This window comes from Taudactylus pleione, unplaced genomic scaffold (genome assembly GCF_031769625.1).
Source record: "Taudactylus pleione unplaced genomic scaffold, aTauple2 ptg000281l, whole genome shotgun sequence".
NCBI lineage: Eukaryota > Metazoa > Chordata > Amphibia > Anura > Myobatrachidae > Taudactylus > Taudactylus pleione.
Window position 1 is genome coordinate 1334522 of NW_028284683.1, and position 15795 is coordinate 1350316.

General features: G+C 42.4%; 1 protein-coding gene across 1 annotated transcript; it reads left to right on the forward strand.

Annotated features, from left to right (window-relative positions):
• The first annotated feature begins 14146 nt into the window (after positions 1-14146).
• LOC148512588 (olfactory receptor 1C1-like) lies at positions 14147-15088 on the forward strand. The gene has a single exon (XM_088482046.1). It carries the CDS (start codon positions 14147-14149, stop codon positions 15086-15088), a length of 942 nt encoding a protein of 313 aa, XP_088338172.1.
• Positions 15089-15795: the final 707 nt, after the last annotated feature.

Genomic DNA, 15795 nt, shown 5'->3' on the forward strand with positions numbered 1-15795 from the left:
GCATGCGCCAGACCCGGATAGCGACGGGCACTCCGTCGCTTCGGGTCTCGTATCAAACGGGGCGTGCTGTCGATGTTGAGTGACAGCACGCCTTTTTTTGGGGGCGGGCCGGGGGAGTGGCTGCCCAAACGGAGGCGTTCCCATGTGAACGCCTCCGTTTGGGGGCGGCCCCACTGACATCACGAGTGATGTCAGTGGGAGAGTTTTCGGCTCTGTTAGAGCTGAAAACTCTCTGGGGCTTGCGGCCATGAGACCCTACCACAAGGGTCTCATTGCAAGCCCGATGGTCACGATGGTCTTGACCATCGCGACCATTTTCCTGACTGCTCGCTATAGCTGTGGGTAGTCACCCACAGCTATGCGAGCGGCCAGGAGGCCGTTCTTAAAAAAAATAGCCCGGCCCTGATTAAGAGCGAGCGCTCTGTCAGAGTGTCCGGCTCTGAATCAGGACCAGAGTTGCAAAAGGATAAAGATATATCAGTTCCCTAGGTTACGTCAGCCAGGGTACATGTTTGGCAGACAGGAGTAAAAACTGACACTCTGTACAACTCAGAAGAATGATTTCATCATAACCAGCCCATCTCCAAAATAAACTATCTCACTACTAAATCTGACTGTCACAGATCATTTCTATAGACAATATTTGGCGAGGAGTAACTCACCTTTATTACACACTCACCTGGCACTGCAGAGAGCACAGCAGAAGGAAAGGGTGGGATGAAGAGAGCTTTGGTATAAGGCTATAGCATTTGCTGGTATGCTGGGAAGATTGGGAATGGGCCAGTGAGAGTGATGGGGATGAAGATGGATTAAAGTCAATGGAAGGGGAAGAGTATAGATAGAGAGAAGGGACAGAGAGTGAGGTGAGACATGATGAGAGGGGAAAATATGGAGGACATGAGGGACAATGACAGAGGTAAAGAAGATACTGTATATGAGGGGAGATGGGAATAGTGAGGTACTGTATGGGAGTTGGGAAGGGTTACAGAGCAGAGGTTTTATTGGAGCAACATGATAGAAGAAGTAATTTCATTGGCAAAATTGACAAAGGCAGATCAGTGGCAGTTGACAAAACAATAAAAGCATTGGCATTGACTGATTAAGAATGGTGGCAATCAGGGCCCAGGAGGACTGCAGACCCAGGAGATTCTACTTAGAAAAATGAATTGCAGGGTCCAGAAGTACTGAGAATCCAGGAGATGGTTCAGCAGGAGCAGAAAGGAGCATTCAGCAAGAGACTCGATGGTGGTGGCTAGGCCAAATCGCAGCCGTTATTAGTAGAGGGAAGTGGTTGGAGGAACCAAATGGCACCAGGAGAAGGAGGTCCAGGTGTGGAGAGCAGGGATGGAAGAATGGGAGGAAACACATAAGGAGAGGCTCCACAAACAGAAGATGAAGTGGTGGGTGGATCAGTGGATTTATGTTCCTTAACGTGTGGCACTGGTAGTTTGCACAGTCACATTGAGACAGTCACAATCACTAAAATGATCTAAATTGCACAAGGGGCTGCATTGTAGAGGCTGAACATACAAGAACATGCATATAAAGTAATACCTAGAATAATGTAGGAATGCCAGAAATAAAGGGCAGTAGGATATATACGAGCATATCTGGAAGACGGTGGTAGAAGCCAGACGGGAGTTCACCGTAAAGACAACTGCAAAATCGTCTACTTTCATAGCAAAGTCATACTGGACGATGGAACACTACGAGACCTCACCTGTTTGCAGCCTTGATAAAGGCCTCACTCCTTCCAAGCTTTGTGCAAGGTTTAGATCTGAGTGTTGGAAATTGTTTTGTTTGCTTGTACATTGACTTCATATTTGTCCCTCATTACCACTAACTGTTTTGGCGGATTCTGAATCACATACAGAGGGGTCGCGTCTGCGATTTTATGAAAATGCCGCTACAAAGCACTTCCATGGTGATTGCGCAAGGACTGAGACACCCAGGTGTATATCTACTAAAGTGCTGGTTTTTAGAAGTGAAGATGTTGCCCATAGCAACCAATCAGATTCTAGCTATTATCTTCTACATGGTGCTAGATAAATGATAAGTAGAATCCTATTGGTTGCTATGGGCAACATCTCTACTTCAAAAAACACACACTAGTAATTATACATCCCTAGGCTGGAGCATCTTTAGAAGCTACTTTTAGACGCATCATGGAAACTTGAACTAGTCACATCAGGGCCGCAACTACGGGGGGGGCTGGAGGTGCACGTGCACCGGGTGAGCCGCTGTACCTGGTGCCAGTGACCTCCAGCCCGGCGCTGCAGAGAGGCTCCAAGCCGGACATCCGCTGGTAATATTTATTACCAGCGGGCGCCCGGCTCCTTCTCTGCAGCGACGCGGTGTAGCCGGAGCCGGAGGCTGGAGTTCTCTCCCGAACTCCAGCTTCCGTCTCTCCCCACGGGCACTATGGGGGAGACGTCATGACATCTCCCCCATAGTTCCAAGGAGCAGCCGGCGGACTGGACGCGACGCTGGATGCAGGAGCGGGGTTCAAGGTAAGTATTTTTTTTTTTAATAAGCTGCACTACAGGGGCATTATTATGGGGGCAGGGGCATTACCACAGGGGCATTACTATGGGGGCATAGGCAATAAGGGGCATTAATAATGGGGCATGAGCACTACAGGGGCATTACTATTGGGGCATGGGCACTACAGGGGCATTACCACAGGGGCATTACTGTGGGGGCATGAGCACTACAGGGGCATTACTGTAAGGGCACTACAGGGATATTACTATGGGGGCATGGGCAATACAGGGGCATTACTATGAGAGCATGGGCACTACAGGGGCATTACTATGAAAGCATGGGCACTACAGGGGCATTAATATGGGAGCATGGGCACTACAGGGGCATTACTGTATGGTGGGCACTACAGGGGCATTACTACATTACTATGGGGGTATTAACATATGGGCATTACTATGGGGGCATTACAATATGGGCACTACTGCAGGGGGAATTACATGGGGGCGCCAAATTACTGTCTTGCCCCTGGTGACAAAAATCCTAGTTTCGGCCCTGGTCACATGCTAGGTGCAGAATCTCTGTCTGAGTAATGGCATCCACTGTCTCTGATTAAGCGCCTGAGTTTGCAACTAGTTATGGGATACGCCCGCGACGCTCACATAACACGCCCAGAAGACGCAATATGCGTCTATAGCCATTTCTCTCTCACCTTGCACATGTTCAAGACATTTCTGAGACCATGGGGCTAATGTAATAGTCTGCGGACTGCAGGCATTGGCGAGTTCCGTGTAAGATTGCTGATATCAACCTGGTTTTGTCTTTTAAATGAATTCTACTTTAAAACGGGATACGTTTAGGAAGCCGGCGGCCGCAATCCCGACCGCCTGCTTCCCGAATCCTCTATCCTGCCTAGGGTTAAATGACAGGCGTCTAAAATCTAGATGCCTGTCATTTTCCCGACGCCGGGAGACAGGCGCCCGGCATCCCGATCAAAGGGATCCCGGGGTGCCGCAAGCGGACAACCGCGGGGGGGAGGGTTAGGTTTAGGACACCCGGGGGGGAATTAGGGTTAGGCACCCCCCCAGGAGGGTTAGGGTTAGGGTAGGGGGAGGGAGGGTTAGGGTTAGGCACCCCCCAGGGGGGACTTAGGGTTAGGCACCCCCACGGGGGACTTAGGTATAGGCAGCGAGGAAGGGTGGGTTAGAGTTAGGCACTTAGAGGGGGGAGGTTAGGGTTAGGCACTTGGGGGAAGGTTAGGGTTAGGCACCCCTAAGGAGGGTTAGGGGGGTTGGTTAGGTTAGTTTATACTTACCTTAGAGACGATCGGGATTTCCAGCGCTGTCGGGCTTCCGCTGCTGGGCTCTGCTGTTTTGTCGGGCTGCCGCAGCCGGGAGTCGAACTGCCGGTCATGTGGCAGCCGGCTTTTCATACCGAATGCGTTAAAACATTGGGCCGTCTCACACAGAACTCGCTGATGTCTGCAATCTGCAGGTTATTACTTTTAAACCCATGTGTCTCAATAGTAACTGCGGTTCTGTGCCCACAGACTCGGGACGCATGTTTAGTGCGACTTAGATACATGCGCGGAAGAGACCAAAATTGCTCAACTGAGTCCGAAATCGTCAGTTTGTCCGACTCAAATTATCCCTGAAGTGTGTCTGGTAGGTGCCCCAGCCTGGAGGTTTTCTACTGGGAGCAACAAGAATAGTGACAGTGCCAATAATAATGCCCAGCAAAATGAACATATGCCAATGCCAGTGCCAACCAGGATGTGATATGCCAGTAACAAAATACTGTGACTTATTTATGATTATTTATCGGTTGCCACAAAACTTACCAGCACTAGACAGTGAGCATAAAAAAAGGATATAAAAAAAAATCATACATAGAAACAACTTAATGACACACAAAGTTGATGGAGAATTCACAAATATGAGACAGCCCTACCCAGAAGAGTTTACAATCTACAGGAAGATGGTAGATGTTGTGACAATAGGGACTAGAAAGTTGGCATGATGGAAGGTAGTGCCAAGATGGTGTATTATCACTTGCGGTAGGTAGTCTATAAAGAAGAGATGAGTTTTGAGAGAGCACTTGAAATATTGCTGGTTGGCAGAGAGCCTGCTCAGGTGGTGTCGGGAGCAGAATAGGAGAGGTCTAGAAGGTGTGAGTGAGAGGTGGCAGAATGGAGGCAAAATGAAGATCTAAGAGGGAGCAATAAGAGCTGATATCATGATGGAGTCAGGGATGTGTGGTAGGAAGATTATGATGAGAGCTATGAAGGGGAGGATGAGTATCTTACATTGGATTCTGGAGATTGTGGAGAATCGTTATAGAGATTTAGGACCTCATTCAGAGTCGGTCGAAGCGGCCGCACGGTCGTACGCAGCCGATGTTCGCTAAACTGCCACATGCTGGCACCTGTAGTTCCACTGGAAAATACTAAATAGTTTACTTATTTTTTACACTTACCCCCGTACCCACAGCCCAGGGGTATGTGGGAAGAGCCCCGGGCTTCAGACCAAGCCTAGGGTTTAGGGAGAGGAGGACCCCTTTTTTCGGGGGTCCCCACCTCCTCTGAGATCCCCGGCTTGGCCTGATCAGCTTAGGGTGAGAGTGCTTTGGCCCTGGAGACCCGGTAATAGCTGGCTGTGGCATTACACCCCCGGTTGGTTTGAGTCTGGTGCGGGTTTTAAATATAGGGGTACTCCTATGCAATTTTTTTCCCCCTATATTTAAAACCAGCACTAGCCCTGCAGCCTGGTGCTGGTTCCTAAATTACGGTGGAACCCTACTCGTTTGGTTCCCGTAATTTTCGGAACCAGGACTGGCTGTCAAGTCTGGGGCTGGTTATGCTTTTATGGGGCGGACCCTACGTCATTTTGTTTAAAAAAAATTAACCCTAACTGAACTATTTACAGGCAGAAACATACATAAATCACAATGATTTGTGTATGTTTCGGCCAAACTCGCAGCACAGGAGGTTAAGAGTTTGAAAAGTCAGTTTTGGCAGAGTTTACTGTCATCTCACTCGAGCTTGTCATCCCGATTCTTGGTAAATTTGAGAGATGTATCTTTTAGGTAAAAAGTACTTCCGAGTTGTCCCGATGGTGATTTGATTCGAGATTGCTATCTCACACGAGTTTTACAAGTGAGAAGAGAGAAATCTCTCTCTAACTCACCCGACTTTGCCTTTATTAAATTTGCGAGATGAAAATCAGTCCTAAACTCACCCGAGATTGGCATCTCGACCAATCTTGAATCTTAGTAAATTTTCCCCCTAGAGTCTTACCTGGAGGTGAACTTTGGATCTTGCTTACACCTTCTGCAGACAGATGTCACCCATGTTACTGGCAGGGTTATGGTTCTAGAAGAGGCAGTGGAGGGGACTGGTGAGACCTTACAGAGTCTCAGAGACCAGATGTCAGGTCAATCCACTGAGCTCCACTCTGTTAAGGCCTGCTTTAAGGATTTGGATAATCAGGGATGCCGCAACAACTTAAGGGTATGGGGGACCCTTCAAGAATTTACACAACATGGCATTGCCAATTTTGGAAAAAAAGTCTTTAACGATATTTTGTCTAATGACCCAGATGCACAGATCATTTTTGACAGGGCCCACCAAGCACTTTTCCCACATGGTTCACCCTCCGAGGCCCCTCAGGATATTGTATGCTTGCTAAATTATTGTACAGTCAAAAACAACATTCTTTGAAAGGTTTGTCAAGGTCTGTGAAGGCAGCAAGGTCCAAATATTTCAAAAACTTCTTAACACACTTTACGGCAGAAACCCCTTTTGTCTGATATCTGGAAGAAGGATATCGATGGGGCTTTCCTTTTAGCCTTAATTTGCAAAAAGATGAATTGTGGAAATTTGGGGTTCACGTCTTATTTATTTATTTGAAAAACAGGGGGGGTGTCAATGCTCTTTCTGGCCCAGGCTACTGAAAAGTCTAGTTACAGCTCTAATCTGTGGACAGAAGGTACAGCAGCACCCTTAGATTTATCCATACTATTGTTGCTATAAAAAACAGAGGGATAGTAATAATTGGGGTAATTAGGGGCAGAGTTGGAGCTATAGTAGTGACTGTGCTTCTCAGGTGTGTTTAACCCCTTTGTGATAATAGTTTTAATTTTCTCTTACTGAAATCACTGTCTGACCTGCCGGACTATTATTCTGCCCTTGACATCCAGATGGTGTCACTCCCGGGCTGGTCTGCATTTACCTCCAATATGGATGTTCCTCATTTATCCTCCTCCGAGTCATGGCAACTATTTCCTACTGTAGATCTCAATGTCAAAAGAAATGCACCAGACCTCGCTCTATTCGTTCGGGCTCACAGGACACTGGGAGATTTATCTTAGTATGTCTTTTCTTTTTCTGCCATTTCTGCTCCTATGCTCCATGATGCTTTTCCTTATGTTTTCATTGCCCTGATATTCTCATTATTGCTTTAACATAGCCTCATAGCCTTCATGCTGTGCTCATATAGGGCTAAGATTTTCCTTATAATTGTTGATGACATGGTATTTTGTGGTTTCACATTATCTCTATTCCTTTCATGTTCCTGTGTTATGATACCTATATTAGTGGTTCTTGATAAATGTTGGTTAGTTTGGGCATGGGTTGGGTGATGGGGTACATGGGCCAGGCCTCCTGGTGGACTTATGCTGTTTTCAGTGCTCTGGCGATTGCTTCCCTGTATATTATGTGCTATGTATGTTGTCTCCTTTATAGGCTTTTGTTCTTTTTCCCATTTTCCCTCTCTCCTTCCCCTCTCCCTTTGATGCCTATGTGTGTGCCCTCTACCCAGTTCCATTGCGGATGTGATCTCATCGCTGCTGTTGTCCTTGTGGGTGCCTCTCTTTTTGACCTATGTCCCATTCCCATGAGATCTTGAAAATTAAAACTATTAACACAAAGGGGTTAAACACACCCGAGAAGCACAGTCACTACGTACTATGGCTCCAACTCTGCCCCTACTCACCCCAATAATTACTATACCTCCAATTTTTATAGCAACAATAGTACGGCTAAATCTAAGGGTGGTGCTGTACCTTCTGTTCATAGATCAGAGCTGTAACTAGACTTTTCGGTAGCTTGGGCCAGAAAGAGCATTGGCGCCCCCCCATTTTTCAAATAGATACAGAAGAACCCCAAATTTCCACAATTTCTGATGGCCTCATGGGCTGCCATCAGAAATTGTAGGGCAGATAGCTCCATGAGTAAGGTGTCTGACTGCCATGTGAGAGGTGATTAGTTTGAGTCCTGGGTATGACAGTATTTTGAAATGTGTGTGTAAATAAAAGAGGATGTGACTGAAGGTGCTCGGGGAGGTGGCCAGATGGAGGGGGAGTCAGCCAGAGAGGAGATAGGAGCGGCCAGGAGATGCCGGGAATAAAGAAGGGGAAGCTACAAGTGAGAATGATTATAAACAGAAAATTTACAAGCCTGAGCAGCGCCCCGTGCCAAGGCACATGGTGCACCACCCTAGTTATGGCCCTGCCTCAGACTGCCCGTTTCGGAGGTGTCCACTACCCAGCTCAGTGAGGGGAGAGGGTTTCTAGGCAAATGTAAAATAATATTATCTGAAAACTTTACAGTGCCTTGCCTTTCATCCCCCCCCCCTAATGCAAGTGTTAGAAAAGATAGCCACTTTGCAAACAGTTATTTCGATTTTGGGTTCAATTGGCTAATGTACCCTCTCTAAAGGTGATTCTCGTGCTTCCTTTTGTATCCACTATCAGGTACGTAGTTTATATTGAGACCATCAGCTGATCGATCTGTGGTGCCTCACTAACCCATCAGACCAGGACTTTACATTCCTTTTGCCCCACACCAAACCTATAGTAGGTAGGCTTGATTATTTTGTGTCCCTCATAGACTACTCTCTCTTGTACATGCCTTCTTGATTGACCCTGTGACTTGGTCGGACCTTTCCCTGGTGTCTGTCTTTGTTATGGTTCCCCATTCTAGTTGGTGCTGGCAGCTTGATGAGCTTATTCTACAGGATCCTAAGAGTGACTTGATGACTGTCTTGGATGAGTTTATCCTCCATAAATGTAGCCCACAAGTTTCTAAGACTACAACTTGAGAATATCTTAAATGTGTGCTGAGAAGAAAACTTATCCAATTGGAGTGTAAACTCAAGAAACAAAGGGCTTCCAGTGTGGTGGCTCTTTTAGCAGCCATTGAGTCTTTAGAATTGTAACATAAAAGATTACTTGCTCAGACTGTTAAATTAGTATTATCGGAGGCCCGCCAGGCACTTAAAAAACTCCTTAATGATAAAGTTGAGCAAAGAAAGCAGATACGAATATTTTGGTGGTTGAACAGACCCAGTAGAGTGCTCTGGCACTCGGTAAACAATGCTTTGCCCTTTTTATCCCTAAGATTAAGTGGGATCAGGGAATGAGTGTGCACTCTTCAGATGTGACTGCATCATTGTTCCTATACTATCAAAGTAAGCTTTACAGTCTGATACTCCCTTCTGCATTTTTTGATAGATCCTGTCTCCCCACCCAAATTTGGTTTTATTTAGCAGAATTTGACTTCCCAAAGCTTCTGGAGGAGGTAATTGTCTCCCTGCAAAGTCCCTTTATTAAAAAACGAGGTAGTGAAGGCAATCAAATTATCACCGCACCAGACGGATTTACAATGCTTTCTGGACAAGGTGGCCCCCATGCTGACACAGGCTTCTAATGAAATTTCTGGTTCCCATTACTTTTGCCCCCAAGCCTTGGAGGCCCACATCACTTTGTTACTTAATAAAGGTAAGGATCTGGTCCAGTGCTCCAGCTACCCCCAAATTCTTTTCTAAATATGGATATGAAACTATTTGCAAAGCTGATAGCAAATCGACAGAAAGTCTGGATCCCTGACTCACCACGGCCAAGCTGGTTTTGTCCAGGGTAGGGAGGTCCAAGTCTAATGTCCAGTATAGAGGCCCATTTCCAATATGCAGGCTGTTATCCATTGCACAGCACCATAGTTATGACAGAGGCATGGGACATATCCTCAGAAGCATTATGGAAGACACCATAGAAAAGGGAGCCTGACCTTGATGACAGCTATGGTTGGGTAAGTAGTGGGACATGAGAGCAACTGCACTATTCTATGAACTACTAAATTATTGACAAATAGATCATAAAACCACTGCACAGACATTACACAACTGAACAAATGACAACAAAAACACATTAATTCACAAAAAAAGCCCTGATCCACAAAAGCTTAAATACATCTTCTTTCTCTATGTTTGTTGTTCTGCTGTGTTCCTGTAATTTTCCTTCAATACACACTGATACTATAATTAGTACACAAATTATCACTTACATTTAGATATTGATGGCACATTATGGTGGCGTAGTGGTGTGAATTGCATTCTGCATATTTGGCCTCAGTTCTAACCTGTAGAGCTTGTATGTTCTCCCAAAGAATGTGTGGGCTTCCTCCTAAGTTCTCACCATTATCCCTAAACCTACTGGCAGCTTAACTGACCTCTAGAACCATTCTCTGATTGCTCATGGCTGTGAGGTTTGCTGGCACTATATAAATAAAGGATAATCATCATTGCGATAATAATAATATCACACGTGGATCTTAACTGGACACTTACAGCATGACATCTGAGATATGCCAGCAAGGGTGTATAGGGTATACTCTTACAGTATATTCTAACTTGTTTGAAACTTCTATTACAAACAAAGTTTAATTTATAATTAACAATAACATGCTGGCTGAAAAATAAAATCAAATGTTTAACATTAATTGATCTGGGAAACTTGTAATAAGTGTATCCGCAAAGGGTAATCCCTGTGGCATTAATGCAGCTTTATAAATATCTTTCATTCCTTGTAGTTGGGAGATAGGAAGAACCAATCAATAAATGTGCTGACACCATGATATGAAATTTTCATTGTATGTTCACATGGTAAATCATAGGGGCAAAGTTTGAATTTGAAACATTTATCATATTATGCTTTCACAGTTATTGTGTTTACCTTATGTATTATGGAGCAGAATAATACATTTATTATTATTTTTTGCCGGCTATATGGTCCTTTATGATTTTTCATCCTTGTGTCAGACATGCTGGTCACACATGTACAAGTCTGTATATGAAAAAATGGAGTATATATTTTCATATATGATATTTACTAAAAATTAAGTTACTCTGTGACTGTTTTATGTACATTTCTGCCCATGATATTATGCTCACACACTGTATATGCTTCGTCATCTGAGACTCTTCTGGTAACAAAGTTTCAATACTTGGATAATAATGTAATATAATGGACAATACTTGGATAATAATGTAAAGTAATGGATAATATTTAGATAATAATGTAAAGTATTACATATGGATAATAATAATAATAATAATAATAATAATAATAATGTTAATAATAATATTATATATACACTCTGTGAATGGTTTCTGTACATTTCCTCCTCTGATATTATGCTCACACACTGTACATGCATGATCATTTGAGACTCTTCTGGTAACAAAGTCTTAATTCAGTGGTTCCCAAACTGTGTGCCGCGGAACCCTGGGGTGCCTCGGGACACTTGCAGGGGTGCTTCAGGTTGGTGGTCCAGCACCAAATCAAATTATTTATGGTCAATATAATGTATATGTGTGGAGAAACAGAAGCTCAAACCTGTCCCCACCACATAACTGACCCTAAGGATGACAGGTCAGCACAGTTTACTTCACTTTACTACTTTACTACATTTTTTTTTTAAATTTCTCAATAACAAACTTTTGGTTTAGGGGTGCCGTGAATACAATGCTGATACACTAGGGTGCCTTGCTTCAAAAAAGTTTGGGGACCACTGTCTTAATCATTTGGGGTAAATTAGTACAGAGGCTGGTTTAGTTCTAAAACAAAAAAAAAATCACTGATTTATGTCCTTCTGCCCTGTATATATGTTACAATAAGTACCAACCTTCAAAGCTCCTTACTACCGTTTAATATTTAGTTTTTTTTTCCTTGTTCTCTACCAGCAAATTATTAGATAACTAGCTATTTTAAGTACAAAATGAAATGTAAATAGTTTTGGTGAGTTAACATGTAACTAGAAATGGATAATACTTAGATAATAATGTAATATTATAGCTAATATTTGGATAATAATGTAAAGTAATATGGATAATACTTGGATAATAATGTAAAGTAATGGATAATTCTTTGATAATAATGTAAAGTATTGTTTAACACTAAGATAATAATAATAATAACAATAATAACAATAATAATAATAATAATAATAATAATAATATTATATATTCTGTGACTGTTTTCTGTATATTTCCATCCCTGATATTATGCTCACAAACTGTACATGCACCATCGTCTGAGACTCTTTTGGTAATGATTTTCTATCATTTGAATAAGCTGTTGGGACAGATCAGTACAGAGGCTGGCTTAGTTCTAAAACAGAACAATCACTGATATATGTCCTTCAGACCAAATATATACCTGTATATACGGAACAATAAGCATCAACCTGCTAAGCTCCTTACTACTGTTTAATATTTAGTATTTTTTTCTTTGTCCTCTACTAGCAAATGATCAGATAACTAGCTATGTTAAGTACAAAATTAAATTTAAATAGCTTTGGTGAGTTAACATGTACAGTAACTCAGAATGGATAATACTTGGAATTATAATGAAATATTATCGATAATACTTGGATAATAATGTAAAGTATCGGATAATACTTGAATAATAATGTAAAGCATTGCATAGCAGTAAGATAATAATAACAATAATGATAACAATAACAACAACAACAATAATAATAATAATAATAATAATAATAATAATAATAATAACAATAACAATAATAATAATAACAATAATAATAATAATAATAATAATAAGAAGAAGAAGAAGAAGAAGAAGAAGAATAACAACAACAACAACAACAACAACAATAATAATAATAATAATAATAATATTATACATACTCTGTGACTGTTTTCTGTATATTTCCGCCCCTGATATTATACTCACAAACTGTACATGCACTATCATCTGAGACTCTTCTGGTAAAAAAATGTCAATCATTTGTATAAGCTGTTGGGACAGGTTAGTACAGAGGCTGGTTTAGTTCTACAACAACAAAAAAAATCACTGATATATGTCCTTCAGACCCAATATATACCTGTATATATGTAACAATAAGTATCAACCTGCCAAGTAACTTACTACTGTTTAATATTTAGTATGTTTTCCTCTGTTCTCTACCAGCAAATGATTTGATAATTAGCTATGTTAAGTACTAAATTACATTTAAATAGTTTTGGTGAGTTAACATGTAGATCGTAATGGATAATGTTTGGATAATAATGTAATATAATGGATAATACTTTGATAATAATGTAAAGTATTGCATAACACTTGGATAATAATAATAATAATAATAATAATAATAATAATAATAATAATAATACTTACTGTAAAGTTTCCAACTTTACATTTTACATAATTAATTTTTCCCTAGGTTTAAATGACTATTGTTTGTATGTAGATTGCATGAGACATTTGTCAAATACAAACCAGTGACAATGTTATATTGTTATATGCTGGTCTATATGTTTTGTTACTATTTGAGTTTATAATCTGATACAGTATATACACAGTTGTTCGGTTGGAAGGTTAGAAAAGTGTTTGCAATTCTTAGCAATATTAATTACCAGTTTGGCATTTAATGCTTAGTTCAGTGGTGGGGCACATGATGTGCAGGCTGGCCTTTGGCGTTAAGAAGTTCCATGTTTTCCTCCTGGCCCCAGTCACCTCCTCTCCTCGGTTCTCTGACTAGTGGCTCTGGGTGAGCACAGTGCTGGGAGATTATATGTGGAGTAGATTAGTCTGTCACTCACTAATAACCACAGATAAAGTGACCAAGTGGCTTCACAAACAATCCATGCTGGTGCTTATATAATATTCTCTGCAAAATGTTTATTCCCATTTTCGAACTAGTGCCGGCAATAGACCCCAAGACCGCCAAGAGTTTCTAAGTATGCTCATCCAAAGTTAACAATCAGCATAATTAGATACATTTCTTCACTCACACTAGACCAGTCATGAATAATACAATGTTGTTCTCCATCCTTGGTCTTTAAATTTGGAAGATCCACCACTCAAGTTGGTTTGTAGAACAACAGGATGACCTGAACTGATGGAACCAAGTGTTGCCTCTCCTGGGTTCTAAACCCTTCAAATTAGGAGCACGACTTTCTCAGTATAAAACGGTGGATTTCTACCTAGTTCTCACTACTGTATTGTGTATATGAGGGACATGTATTAAGGTTTCAGCGCTAGTGACCAAGTGAAAACATTGCAACATATTTATGGCTGAAGACGACCTTTTCCTACTCATTTGCAGCTAGTGTGACTTTTTCTAAATCTAACAGCCGGAAGGAAGACAGATGATGGAGGAGACCTCAGGGCAGAGTGACTGACAGATTTATTGTACATAATGGATGATGCAGGGAAAAAAAATCTCTATATCACTGTATGATGTTGGCACTAGAATATTAATTGCAAACTTGAATTCAGCATTGGTTGTCGTTCTTCTCCTCCTGATGACCCCTCCAGGTTCCCCTGTGATGCTTCTGCTGTGGCTGAACCTGAGCCTGCAGGAAGGATGAAGGAACATCTCATAAACTGCACAGTACAGAGAGAATTTCACCTCCTGGCGTTCTCCATCTCTGCAAATCTTCAGCTTGTGCTCTTCATTGGGATCCTGGTAATGTATTTACTGACAGTGCTGGGGAACCTGATTATCACTGGCCTTATATATCTGACCCCACAGCTCCAAACTCCTATGTACTATTTTCTGTGTAACCTCTCAGTGCAGGACGTCATCTATGTCACCAGCATCCTTCCCAAATTTCTCTCTATCCTGGTAACAGGTGACACCAGAATCGCCTTCCCAGGATGCATCACTCAGATGTTCCTCTTTACATTTTGTATTATTGCTGAGTTTTTGCTCCTAACGGCTATGGCCTATGACCGCTATGTCGCCATCTGTATTCCTCTGCACTATGCAACCATTATGAACAAAAACTTGTGTGTTACACTATTTTCTTTCTCCTGGATTTTCGGCTTTTTTAATTCATTAACCTATGCAGTGCTGATATCTACCTTATCATTCTGCAGCTCCCAAAATATCAGTCATTTCTACTGTGACCTGAAAGCCATGATAGCGCTCCCTAGTGGTGATATCACAGGCATTAAAATGTTTCTATCTATGGAAAATTTATTTTTGGGGCTTACCCCCTTTGTACTGATATTAACCTCTTATACATGTATAATTGCCACTATCATAAAGATCCGTAGCTCAGCGGGTCGAGTAAAGGCTTTCTCCAGCTGCTCGTCCCATCTCACCGTTGTATTATTATTCTATGGGACATCGCTCATCACCTACATGATCCCAGAGTCACAACGCTTTCCGGAACAAAACACGTATCTCTCCTTGCTGTACACAGCGGTGGCCCCAATGCTAAACCCCCTGGTTTATACTCTGAGAAACAAACAGGTCCTGAGAGCCATGGACAATATTTTGAAGAAATACTTGAAATGTTAAATTATTCTTCCAGGTTATAAGTCTCAGGCGGACATATTGCAGCAGATGAAATAACTGTGTTTGATAAACCATCAAGGAGCAGATTCAATTAAGCGCAAGGTTGCAGGAATTGTGGGTGAATACAGGTGGGAAATTGTTGCTACTGTAGCTATTACTTTTCTATGGGGGGGTGAGCAAAAAGTGTTGAGGTTACTCTGGCTGGGTAACTTGTGGCTGATTGAGCCTGCTCCAGAATAAAAGGGTGTGATATATTGTCGACATTCATTGTGAGAATGTCTATATGGCCATATTGTCCTTATGCAGCATGTCAAACATGATTAGAATGTCGATAAAATGTCCCTGGTGGTCTGTCGGTGACTTACCTGGTCCGGCAGCTTTAGTGGTGTATTTCGGGTCCGCTGGTGTTGTCATGATGACTTCTGGCAAATCGGGATGTAGTCGGCATCCCGTCAGTCAGGATGCAGACGGTCACAATACCAACAGCGGCAACCCGACTGTCAGAATACCAACAGATTCTGGAGGTAAGAATTATGGTTAGGAGGTGACTTAGTGTTGGGGAAGGGTTAGGGTTAGACACTACTGGCAGGGCAAGGGTTCAGCTGTGTGAGGAGTGAGTTAGGGTTTAGCTGTGCGAGGGGCGGGTTAGGGTATTGCTACAGGATGGGAGGGTTAGTGTAAGGCTGCACTACGGGAGGGTTAGGGGGAGG

Excerpts from the sequence above, each read along its gene's own strand:
- LOC148512588 (XM_088482046.1), top strand. The coding sequence starts at position 14,147 with ATGAAGGAACATCTCATAAACTGCACAGTACAGAGAGAATTTCACCTC.